Here is a 12,156-nt window from a genome sequence, read left to right as displayed (position 1 = left end):
AGGTAAATTTCTCCCTCCTAGTTTATATTTAGACTAGGCTTTAGTTATGAAAATTATAGACAATATAGGTACGAAACTAGCGTTAATCAAATGGTGGTTAAACTGCTAGTGAAAGTCCAGCAGAATAGCAGAATTAACTGAATTATTTTCGATGAAATAATGATAATTTAGTTCATTAATACTTTAAAAATTGGTTCGGAATAACTCATGAGCTCTATCACATCAAGTTAACTCCTTTAATCAAGAAAAGAAAAGTGAATTTTTCTTTTCTTCAATTTTAAATAGTTGCGACAAAAAAAAAATCACATGCTTGCCATCCCAAATACAAAATGTTTCCATATAATAACACTGTACCCACTAATTGCTTATGCCACAATATAATAGGGGTGAAGCCAAGAAAATTCTTCTTTTTGAAGAGTAGGAAACCATATTTGGTAACAAAATGTTAAAATCTCCTAACCTCCAATTCCAAAATTCCAAATTGAAAATCGACTGTGACCTACGAAAAAACCAACAGCACCCTCGGGTGAAGAAATCACTGAGACCTCCGCTCAGATTTTCTGAGCCCTCTCCAGGTACCCAGGCAAGGGACTCGCACGTGGCGACCTGAGAGGAGCCCCGTTCTGCTGCTGCCCCTTACTATCATAATATATTACGCCCGAGAAATCCAACGGCTCGCACTTGTCCCCCATCAGAATCGACCGCTGCCACACCCCGCCGTCTCCCCACTCCTCCTCCTCAAGGGCCCCACCACCCTTGGGTCCCGCACCACCGCCGGCCACCTTCTTCCGGTGCATGAACGTGATGGCCTTGTTGCTTATGGTCGCCATCAGCTGCTTGGGCCTGTTCAACGACGAAGTCTTGATCATAGGCTTGGCCTTGAGCTTATGGGTTAGGCGGCTGGCTATGTCCATGAGGGCCGAGACGGAGGCGAGCAACCTCGCCTTCGAGCTCAGCCGTATCGGATAGCTGTCCGAGTCGGCTTCGGAGTTTGTTCGGAGCCGACGGACCATGTTTTATTGAGGAGGATGGAAGAACGGGTGGTGTTTTGTGTTTTTGTAATGGAAACGAAATGTGAGTTTTCAGTTGGCAGAGAAGACTTGGCTTCTAGGGTGATCATATATAAGAGAAGAGAAGGGGGTGCGTGCAGGTGACCGGGTATAGCCGGTGGCTGGTTTTGCTGTTCTGGTTAGAGAATTTAGGGTTAAAGGGGGTGGACTGGTGACTAGCTTCTAGGGTTGACTTCCTCTGCCTTGGTCATTTCTGTATTATAGGACTAGAAGGGAGATATATAATAGGGTTTGGATGAAAATGATGGATGCTTATTGGTAATCCTAGAAGAAGAAGAAGCAGAGAGCATTATAGGGTTGGATGAAAATGTTGGTAATCCTAATCACAACTCACTCACCACCTAATTAAGGGATTGGTGTCCTGCACTTTCTTGATAAGCACAAACCACTAAGTTGGTTGGTAAGTTCTATCCCCAAAAACTCTGTTAAGTAATCCCCAAAAGTTGCATGTATTTGGAACTGTCATTATTCTTATCAATTTGGTTGGATTTTTTCCCTTAATTTATAGTAATGAATAAGAAAGAAAAACCTATTTTGTTGAACTTGAAATTGTTTTCCTTAATGGTTAAAAATGAATTTACAAACTTTCGTAATTTGATAAACAGACTAATTTTTTCCTTAATTTATACTAATGAATAAGAAAGAAAAACTTATTTTGTTGAACTTCAAATTGTTTTCCTTAATGGTTAAAAATGAATTTACAAACTTACTTAATTTGATAAACAAGATTAATTTTTTCCTTAATTTATACTAATGAAAAAGAAAGAAAAACTTATTTTGTTGAACTTGAAATTGTTTTCCTTAATGGTTAAAAATGAATTTACAAACTTTCTTAAATTGATAAACAAGATTAATTTTTTCCTTAATTTATACTAATGAATTTGAAAGAAAGACCAATTTTGTGGAACTTGAAATTGTTTTCCTTAATGATTAAAAATGAATTTACAAACTTTCGTGATTTAATTAACAAGATTAATTTTTTCCTTAATATAAGAAAGAAAAACCTATAATGTTGAACTTGAAATTGTTTTCCTTAATGGTTTAAAATGTATTTACAAACTTTCTTAAATTGATAAACAAGATTAATTTAGTAATTTATCTTCTGGATGAATCAACGTTTTGGGTACCTGATAACCTGAAAAAGCACTATTTTAGTCAAATAAAAATGAGGCATTTGATTATCAAATTTCAAATCATTAAAGCGTGCTTATTGCTCTATGTGTAATAATATAATGCATGGTGGGCTGAGAATAGTTATGGCTAATACTATCTTCAAATTTCAAAATATAATAAATTAAACAAAGAGAGATCGAAGACCTTACTATCTTGGAATGCAACTAAATTGTGGTGGCTGAGTCAACCCGCAACTTGTTTCACTGAGGTACTTAACGATGTCTGCAAAGTAGAGCTTTTGATGATAGAATAGAGATGAATGGCCAAGTCTTCGGTTTTAGGATTTTAGCTAACTGGGGTCAGAATGGTGCTGAGGTCTGACGTTGGACTCGGGAATTTCAACCGGAGAACTTGTGTATCTCATTCATCGAGGACCCAGATATCAAATATTGACTCGGTCTTCCACTCCCCCTTCCCATGCTCCTATAGACTTTTCGTAACTGTCCCAATTCATGATCTTTCGTCTGTTTAATAGTTTAATGTTCATGGACCATGCCATCGTATATTCGTATACGTATGCAGATATGTGTGTATAGCGCCCTTCCACTAAGGAATTTCGTTTTTTGTCCTTTTTAGGGATAGGGCATTAGACCAACTTTTCGATCACATTTCTGCATCTCAACCGTTCAGTTTTTAGGTCATAATGTGTAGATTATTTCTGCAAACTTTCAGCCAAATCGGTGATTGTTAAGGTATCAAATTAGATTAAATCAATAGACGAACCAAATCTGTCAAACTTGAACTGTTTATACTTATAATCTTAAGTCGCCGTTTTGAATGCCTTAACGAATAACGATAATTAATTTGATTGAAACTTTGCAGAAGTGATCTATACATTAGAACCTAAAAACTCAACGGTTAGGATGCCAAAATATGATCGAAAAGTTAGTCTAATTCCATATCCCTAAAAAAGACTCAAAAAAAGGATCCTCACTAGAAGGGCTATCTATATTATGTATATGTATATGTATATGTACGTATATGAGGGATGGACTTATGAATTTAGTTACAAAAACAATGGTACCGGTGTTGGAACAATGCTTTTACATCATTCAAATGGTGCAACAATTTGCGAGTTTATAAAGAGATCACAAACTTTGCTTTAATTAGAATTATGTATGATCGTGAAATATTCATGTTTTATTAGATTGATCGAAATGTGTTGTTATATTTTTTTTTAATGATGCAAAAAATTCGAGAGTCTAAACCTCGAAGACCACTATATATAATACTAACTAATTAGCGTTACATGGATTCTGAAACGTAGTTTCATTCCCATCTAGCTTTTCAAAATAGGTCACCGAGCATTAATCAATAATCATTGCTCTGGTTTGGCCACCTGCACAACACGTTTGAACAACTTGTTGAGCCCTAATTGGGATGAAATCCACTATCACTAATTCATTAAGTCTCAAATATCGGTTTACTCATGATTGTGCACAAAACTTCCAACCTAATAGAGACTTCTAATCGCCTATATATGGACCACCGCCCTAATTTAGCTTAACCTTATCTAGTCATCATCACACGTCATCTTCCAAATTAAGGGCCTAAAGGCAATCACGTACTAAATCTTGTACCTTGTTTACTTTATGAAGAAAACAATGTTAAGCCACTAAAACTCCCAACGTTGGAGTTTTGAACTTTTGATGATAATGTGGCCGGTGAGAGGACTATTAGAGTATTAGGGCAGATCGATTTGGTCGATTTGATTAATTTGAATGGACAGATTAGCTTCCAATAGTTGGTATATATATTTGGTCAGGTAAACTAGCTAGCTATTATTCACTCGCTCTCACAAGATTCTATTTCTACTTCCACTTGTGACAAGCTTTTAACTTATACGTGTATATCAATGTCATCATAATTGTTTTATACAGAGGTCTCTGATCATATAATTTTAATTATTTGGCGGCAAAGTTGACTGGAAAAGGAAGAGTGCGTGGTTGAAAGACTTGGATTTATAATTAGGAGATGGAATATTATCAAGAATTTTCAGTGATCAACGTACTTATGGTTTAAAATATAGTGTTGAATTAATTTGATGTTACAGAAGTTGGAGATGCCGGGTGAGCTATGCTCCTTTGGCTTTAATAATGGCGCATGCATTGCCTTTTTTTTTTCTCGATAAGATAAAAAATTATAACTTAAAACCTCTAATATAATTTATACAATGAAAAATAAAAGTAAAGACATTTGCTCCAGTGAGTGGTAGAGCTTCATTCCAGCTTTCAAGTCCTATTGAATGTCTTTGCTAGAGTGCCTTAAAAAATTTGATATACATGATAGATATGCATGAGAAGTGGCTCTTTATAGTTTATAGGTTGAATTCAAACTTCATAACTCATTAGTGGCGCCTCAGACTTTATAATACCTATATACATACACACTTGCGGTACGTACGTTTGCAGTTTCAACTTTTTTGAAAACATGCATGGCTCATTCTCTATCAATCTATCCTGGTTATCTATGTTAGATATATATATATATATATATATTGATGAATTAAATGACTCGATAACCAGGTTCTTATTTATACTAGGAAAGGTAGCCCGCGCGATGCTGCGGGAGAAAAAGTTGTATTTTTTGTTCATTATTTAAAGATTGATGTAGTTTGAGTGTAGTTTGGTTAACAAAAATAACTAAACTGTGCCGAAATGAATGGAAGATAGAGGCTGTGAATTGAAGCAAAATTGTAAGACGATAATTAGTTGAAATACATGGGATGTTATCAACAAATGGGCAAATGGAAAAGTAACTATCACAGCATGTCACCGCAGCAAAATCAAAAGCCTTATAAGCTGGAAATGGAGAGGCCTTGGTTGTTGGTTTGGGTTTCATGTTTATATATAAAGCGAGACTTCCATTGCCTGCAAAACTCATCTCTTCCATTGGCTGCAAAAAACAAAAACATGGAAACCCTTTTAATGACCTATCGAAATCAATAAAATCTCAATCTCAATCAAAATCAATTGTGGTCAAAATTTTGATGATTGATTTTAATTTTCGCAGTATTGTTGTGCTTCTAGAGCAGGTAGATTTCATATGTACCACTTAACCGATTTCATATATTTGACAAAATTTCAGCCTAAGGTGGCAAAACCAAAGCATTGAGATCTAACATTAAGTTTACTCATGTCATAACCTACTTCTATAGTATCAGTTATCAATAATCTTTAGCTAATGAAAGACTGAACATGGGAATAAAACAATAGCATGACAATTTTAAAAACAAAGCACCAAAATAGTTTCCTAGAAAATAACTTGAAGGGGATTAGGAATCTAAAGTGAAATTTATGGACTGTTTACACGGAAGAAAGTTTTAGTGTTGATCAACAAAAAATGACTAAGAAAATAATCAATTTAAATATAGTTATATACAGATATAAATATGTAGTAAAGCCACTCACTTGCTAATTGAGTTGGATGAGCAGTAGCAAAAGTGAGAAGATATGCTCCTTTTTTGTTGTTCTCACCGATAATTGCTGAAAGAAAACCAAAGTCACACATGGTTAAGTTTAACACTTATTTGAACTAAATTTTTTGAAAACTTAGATAATGTTGTGGCCATATCATTCTACTCTTTATATTTAAAGGTTACTTAAAATAATAGATATATAATTTATTAATTTTCCATTCAGACTTTCTTAGCTTGCAGTTAATCAGCATATTTATTTGATTCAAACTACCAGTAACTAAAGATCACAACAAAAGGCAGGACAGTTTAAGAGTTGTAAGGCATTTGAAAAGCAGGCATTTAAAAAAAAAAATTAGAGAAATTTTTAATAACTATAAACAAATAACCTGAAAAATTTATATTTGAACCCAAAACAGCTAAAGAAGTTGACAGCACGCTGTCCTGAATATCTGCAGAATGAAACCATTTCCAATATTAGTCAAAAGAGGATTTCCAATATATTGCATTTTCGAAACAATATACAAAACAAAATAATGAATATAAATAAAATGAGTGACTGATGGAAAACTTTAGTATTTAAAAAGATAATTCCTAAACAAAGTATTACTCCCTTTAAAATTCATTTCACTATAGTATAACTTTTTATCTGATTTCAATCATTTTTGACATCTTTAGAATCAATCATGAGACGATACATTTCTATGACTCTTAACTTTATTCCAAAAAATTATCAAGTTCAAACTGAAAACAATGCATTGCAGTTTATTTCTTCTACAGTAACTAACATGATAAGTAAATTAACAACTGATCTTCATAATATTAATTAATCTGCATCATGACCAACAGTGAATACGAATATAAACATATCAGTTCTATATGAAGCACATACCTGAATAGGAATAAGAAACTGAGATAATGCCAAACAATGTACACAGGAACAGCGGCAGAAGAATAATGCACACACTTCTTTGTATAGAACTTAGAAAACCTAAACAAAATAGCAATGAAATTTGAAAATTAATCATAAAGCTTCGAAAACTAACTTTAACAGAAAGTTAGTCTAACCAAACTATGATCAGTTCCCACAATCTTTCCAAGAAAAGTGATCCCAAGTTAGTCTAATACAGAATCCATAAAGACATAGTACCACAGGATCCTTATATAAAAGAGCTTCGAAGAATTCACAACTCAGAATCCTCTGTGCTAAATATGGTTCAGAGCATGATAACTATAAAAGCAGAAAAACTATGATCAGTTCCCACAATCTTTTCAAGAAAAGCGATCCAAATAATTGATCCTTGTTATGTGCTTGCGTGTTCACTCATTCAAATTTGCAATTATTTAAAGTCTATGCAATCAAAATTCTAGATTAACCTAAAGACTAAAACTACTATGCTGTCAACAAATGAAAAAATTCAGTATCATCCACCAATTTTTCAAGTTTGAGCTGATTTGGAATCCAAATCACGACCTCTCTACGAAACAAATATAATCTTAAAAGTTCCAGCTAAGAAAATCAGAATTCGAATATGAACAAAATCATTACCAGTATTATCCCTAATCGACTTAAAATACAAAATCAATAGTGGAAAAGTGCAAGAACTCAATTGAGAAGAGCCAAACTAAATGGAACATTAGTCGTAGGTATGCAGGAAATTAAACAAAGATCCACTCTGTAATGACCAATAGTGTGATCATACAATCAATCATCCCAAAAACTCAAAGGATTCAATGATCCCCAAAAGCATGCAAACACAGGAAACCCAAAACCTCAAAGGAAAAAAAAATTACCGATTTTGACTGCTTCCCGTCCCCCTCTTCCTTTTCTCTGAGCTATCTACGTTCTTGCCCTGTCAATTTGATATATTACCAATCAGATGACTCCAGCTCTTCCAATTATGGGAAACAAATGAAATTGAATTACTAACCTTATGAATCAGCAAAGAATTTGAAGCTCCTTTATTTTTGATCTTGAGGACAGAGATTTGGGGAGAGTTAATTTTGTTGGTCCGGTAAGATACGATTGATGGATTTGAAAAAGATTTTGGGATGATAATTGTTTGGGATGATATCAATTCTGGTGTATCAGGTTTGGGAGAGCGAAAAAAGGAGTGCAGATGATGATAGTCTGGAAGAGTCGAGTTAGACGACGTCGGTGTCGTCCTTATCACAAAATAAGGACGAAAACGTGATTTCCACCAACCGGCTCGGCAGAAGGATCCAATTCCACAAAAGGAAGCAAAGCAGAGAAAAACACATACCTCAAAACGATCCGAGTGTCCTGGTGATTATTCTTCTTTTTCAAGTTCTGGTTCCGTGCCTAAACCAAGGACAAAAATTCAATTCAATCAGCTAAAACCCAAAGTCATTTCGAACTCAAACACATAAAAGACTCAAACTGAAAATTAAAGCTATCAAAAACCAACCTTGACACTCTGGTGAAGCAGCGGAGTCTTTGGTTAAGGCCGATATATATTCCTTTCGCGAGCGATCTCTCTCTCTCTCTCTCCCGTTTCCTCCAGAATCGCCTTCCCTCTCCTCGCCCAAATCAATCACGCACCCAGGAATCTGTCACAAAAACACCCAACAATCTTTCACAATCGAACAGAAACGAACGGAATGACAACATGCAGAACCTATGACCCAGCAATTACACCATTTTTGATTACCCGCAAATCGGTTGCGCAATTCTCAGCACCACTTCCTTCACTATCTAACTCTCTGTGGAGTGAAGTAATGTAGACACCACAGCACTGACCAACACCCCAGGTGTCGGAGCAAGAAACAAACACGCACTGAGCAACAACCCAGGAAGAAACAGCACGCAGGGGCAAAATCGTCTTTTCGTCCATGACCGGCTCGGCTCGAGCCGATAAAAAACGGCTTAGTAACAGTAACCGGAAACCCAGCTTTAATATATAGTATAATTTATGAAATAATGAAGGGTGGGTGTGTTTTGATCGAAAGTGTCATCAATCCTTCTCAAGTTCTCTCGATGTTGCCGCCTCGTGAATCGTGATGCTGTTAGCAACTATTATCACGATGGCGTCGATGATACTTCTGCATGCGTTCTTCTCACTGAGTCACTGGTATCTGGATTGCTGTTTTTGGTGGTTTAAGTTATGGACTTGCCTAGTTTGAGCACATTCAGTTTGCTTTGTTGTTCTTCGGTGCCTTTGTTTTTTAACTTTTTTTTCTTTTTGTATTGGATGGACCAGTTGGGTCCTCCTTTTGTATAAACTTTGCTGTTTCAATTGGTATAAGTTACTGTTCTTGCCAAAAAAAATAAATAAAAGGGAAAATTCCACAAATGGTCACTCAACTATGACTCACCGACACTTTGGTCACTCAACTTTCAAATATATCACTTTAGTCACTCAATTATTACTCTGTTAATCACTTTAGTCACCCAATGAGCATTTTCTCTCACTTTAATCACTTCTCTCAATCATTCTAATATAGATTTCTCAATTTTTCATAATTGGTTGGACGAAAATATCATTAATATTGTGGTAAATAATTTTTTTTAATGAAAAAATTTAACGAAGTGACTAAAGTGATTGACAGAGTAATAGTTGAGTGACCAAAGTGATATATTTAAAAAGTGAGTGACCAAAGTGTCTAATAGGTAAAAGTTGAGTTACAATTTGTGATATTCTCCCTAAAACTAATAACCAAGTAATAGAAGCTTAATAATCAAAGAGATTGAAATTTACACTACATTTTACAATCCACACTCCATGTTTCATTTTCTGGTAACTTTAATTATCTTTAGTAGCTTAACTTTTGTATCTTTATAAGAACTACAACAAAAAATAGAAAAATGAGTTTGAATTGTAAAATGAGAAGAGTGAAATCCACACTCTCCATAATCAAATGGGAGCGTTTGTGAGTAAGTTGGGCTATATATCTATAATCATAGAATATCACTCGGGTAAGCTATCTCATAGCCCAGTGGAGTAACTTGGGCTATATGTCTATAATCATTAATTATCACTGTGGCTATCTATCTCTTAGCCCAGTGAAGTAACTTGGGCCTATACCCAATTGACTGAAAATGTAAGCCCAAATGGAGTTGCTTCAAATATTTCATTTTGTTCATTAATTGATATTACTCAATAATTTTCATTTTCTTATTTAATCTTAACATGGCTGGTAATTGGGAAAGAGGAACCCTAATATTAGTATAAGATTATTAATGTTATGAATTACTCATTAGAGCTTAGATAACAAGTTAAAATAATTAGAGTTTTAGAATGACAGGAATAGTTAAAATGATGTCATATATTATGGAACATCGGGAGGGTGTAGTGTAGAAGTAGAACTTTTGCATATTTGTACCCTCATTAAATATTAGGGTCTCCTTTAAAATAAAATAAAAAAATGTAATAATAAATATTAGGGTCAGTGGACTAGTCTGTTCCTGGTGGGGCTTTACTTGGGCCTAAATTTCATTGCTCTAGCTGTTGTCGGTTGATCCTTTTTTCGTTAATAGGTTATAGGTTAATCCATTTGAAGGCTGCCACTCCCAGCCCTAGCCTTTCGCGCCAAACCTTTACGTGGAGTCTCCGAACCGCCGCAACTGTTGATGGTCCGGTGCAAACACCGCAATCATTCTTGATGAGGGGTGCGAATTTCGTACTCTTTAGTTAGTGTCGATTGTGTCACTATACATAATTTTATTTCTCCGATGAAAAGAGGAATAATACTTCTTAAAATATTAAAGGAGTTCTATAAATTTTTTTTCTCTCTCTCTTTTCTATCTAATTTTAAGATGCTACACAGAGCAAAAAAAAAATGCTGCAGTTGATATATTCAGTCCTTTGATAGAAAGTCAACCATGCATGAACAAATTCAAAATCCAATCCTCTTCCAATTTCCGATTTGGAGAATGACACATTCACACTGCAAATAATCAGAGGATTTCCATTGGATGTCTAATTATCTCCAATGATGTTAGCTCACGTGTTAGCTTCAGATTACCAGCAAATTATATGGCAATTCAAAGTCTAACATGGAGGTTCAACATACTCTGACTTTTCTTTCTCTGAAATACCAACCCCCATTTTGGAAAGCTATTAGACTCACAAAAACCCAGAAGAATCCTAGAAGTCTTGAGAAAATATCCCATTACTGCTCAGCATGTGTTTGTGAGAAAATTTTCCCTTTTAAATCTAATTTTGTGTCTCAAGTCAACCCTTTCTAGAAATGCCTTGCATCATGTTAATAGAAAAGTAAAAACCTAATACATGAATTTCAAAGCCTCTTATCATATTCAAGATTTCAGTGTGCTCTTTCATTATCCAGGTTCTTGCTTTACGCACGTCTATTTCGAAAAAAAATTAGGTCATAATTCTTATTTTAAAAGAAAATAAATTTTTTTTATTCATGCATACGGATATAGACCTTAATATATACAAACGAAAGGACTTTCTCTACATGAATATGAAGTACTGTTATAGCATATATTATTATTCTCTAGTGTTGCTCATACTCCGATTCCCATGGCATAACGTGCCGTCACAACCACTCTAGTTGCTTTCCTAGCTAGCAATATTAATTAACTATATGACGGCAAGAACAAGTATATAATGCAGTGAGATTTCCTTTATTTCTGGTCAAGATTTTCAATGATAGATCCATCAACATGTTGCACGTATAGTGAAATGGCCGTAGTTCAATGGAAATTTTCAAACATTGAAAAATTAAATAATTAAAGTACCAAAGATAAGGTAAAGGTTGGCACAGAAAATAGTTTTAAAAATCAAATTTATGCACTCATTCACATAACATTAGACTTATATTCACATTGAATCCAAATGAGGAGTATATAATAAATCTGGATTAATTTCATGAACATTTCGATCACTAGACATATATTATGTGATTTCTTTTCCCCTTTTTGGTGAAGAAGAAGAAGAGGAAGAAGAAATAAAGAAGTTGATGAATATTACAATAGCATGAACACACAAAAAGCTTATGAAAGCAAAAAATGAAAGAACCTCATCATCAATGGTGCAATGGGTTTGGACCAGTGGGTACAAGGCGCTGTTCGACGCCATAACGAGGGTCGAGCTCGCTTCTGCCCGGCTCCGGCTGCGGCGGGGAATGTCTGTGCTGGTGATGCTGGCGTTGTTGACGCCGGTGGACAAATGGCGTGAAGTTGAATTTGGTAGTATTCAATATCTTCCGGTTGCTCGTGTTAATGGGGATGGTGCTGTGCTTGGGATTAGAGAAATGGAACCAGCCATGAAGGAACAAGAAGAGCAAAGATAGGTAGAGAATGAGATTAAAAAGATGAGAAAGCTTGGAAGGCATGGTGGGGAAGAGAGTGGCAGTGCATGGAGCTAGAACAGAAAGAAAGAATTTGATTGATGAAATGTAGTGGGGTTTTTGTTTGTGTATATACTTTTGGAGATGATGATCAATAGAATGGGGGGTGGAGGGTTCTGGAAGTTTGACAGCTTAAATGTGATGGAGCACAAGAAATGTTAA

General features: G+C 35.1%; 2 protein-coding genes across 6 annotated transcripts; both read right to left on the bottom strand.

Annotated features, from left to right (window-relative positions):
• Window positions 1-310: 310 nt before the first annotated feature.
• On the bottom strand, window positions 311-1,129 carry LOC133745250 (uncharacterized). The gene has a single exon (XM_062173307.1). The coding sequence runs from the start codon at window positions 1,011-1,013 to the stop codon at window positions 552-554; it is 462 nt and encodes a 153-aa protein (XP_062029291.1). The 5' UTR covers window positions 1,014-1,129; the 3' UTR covers window positions 311-551.
• A 3,772-nt stretch (window positions 1,130-4,901) lies between these two features.
• Window positions 4,902-8,536, bottom strand: LOC133745492 (uncharacterized). 5 transcript variants are annotated; one of them, XR_009863646.1, is made up of 9 exons: window positions 8,331-8,516; window positions 8,088-8,229; window positions 7,923-7,981; window positions 7,590-7,789; window positions 7,453-7,511; window positions 6,551-6,649; window positions 6,048-6,110; window positions 5,654-5,728; window positions 4,902-5,138 (listed from the first exon to the last, which is right to left on the bottom strand). XR_009863646.1 is itself a non-coding variant. In XM_062173574.1 (3 exons), the coding sequence occupies exons 1-3, from the start codon at window positions 8,511-8,513 to the stop codon at window positions 7,950-7,952; spliced, it is 357 nt and encodes a 118-aa protein (XP_062029558.1). In that variant the 5' UTR covers window positions 8,514-8,536; the 3' UTR covers window positions 7,518-7,949. The 5 variants fall into 5 exon arrangements, 1 of the variants encoding a protein (XP_062029558.1); XR_009863648.1 differs by having other exon boundaries at window positions 7,590-7,631; window positions 8,331-8,485; XR_009863645.1 differs by having other exon boundaries at window positions 7,590-7,981; window positions 8,331-8,504.
• Window positions 8,537-12,156: the final 3,620 nt, after the last annotated feature.

This window comes from Rosa rugosa, chromosome 4, assembly GCF_958449725.1.
Source record: "Rosa rugosa chromosome 4, drRosRugo1.1, whole genome shotgun sequence".
Classification (NCBI taxonomy): domain Eukaryota; kingdom Viridiplantae; phylum Streptophyta; class Magnoliopsida; order Rosales; family Rosaceae; genus Rosa; species Rosa rugosa.
This window is presented reverse-complemented; position numbering and strand designations above follow the sequence as displayed.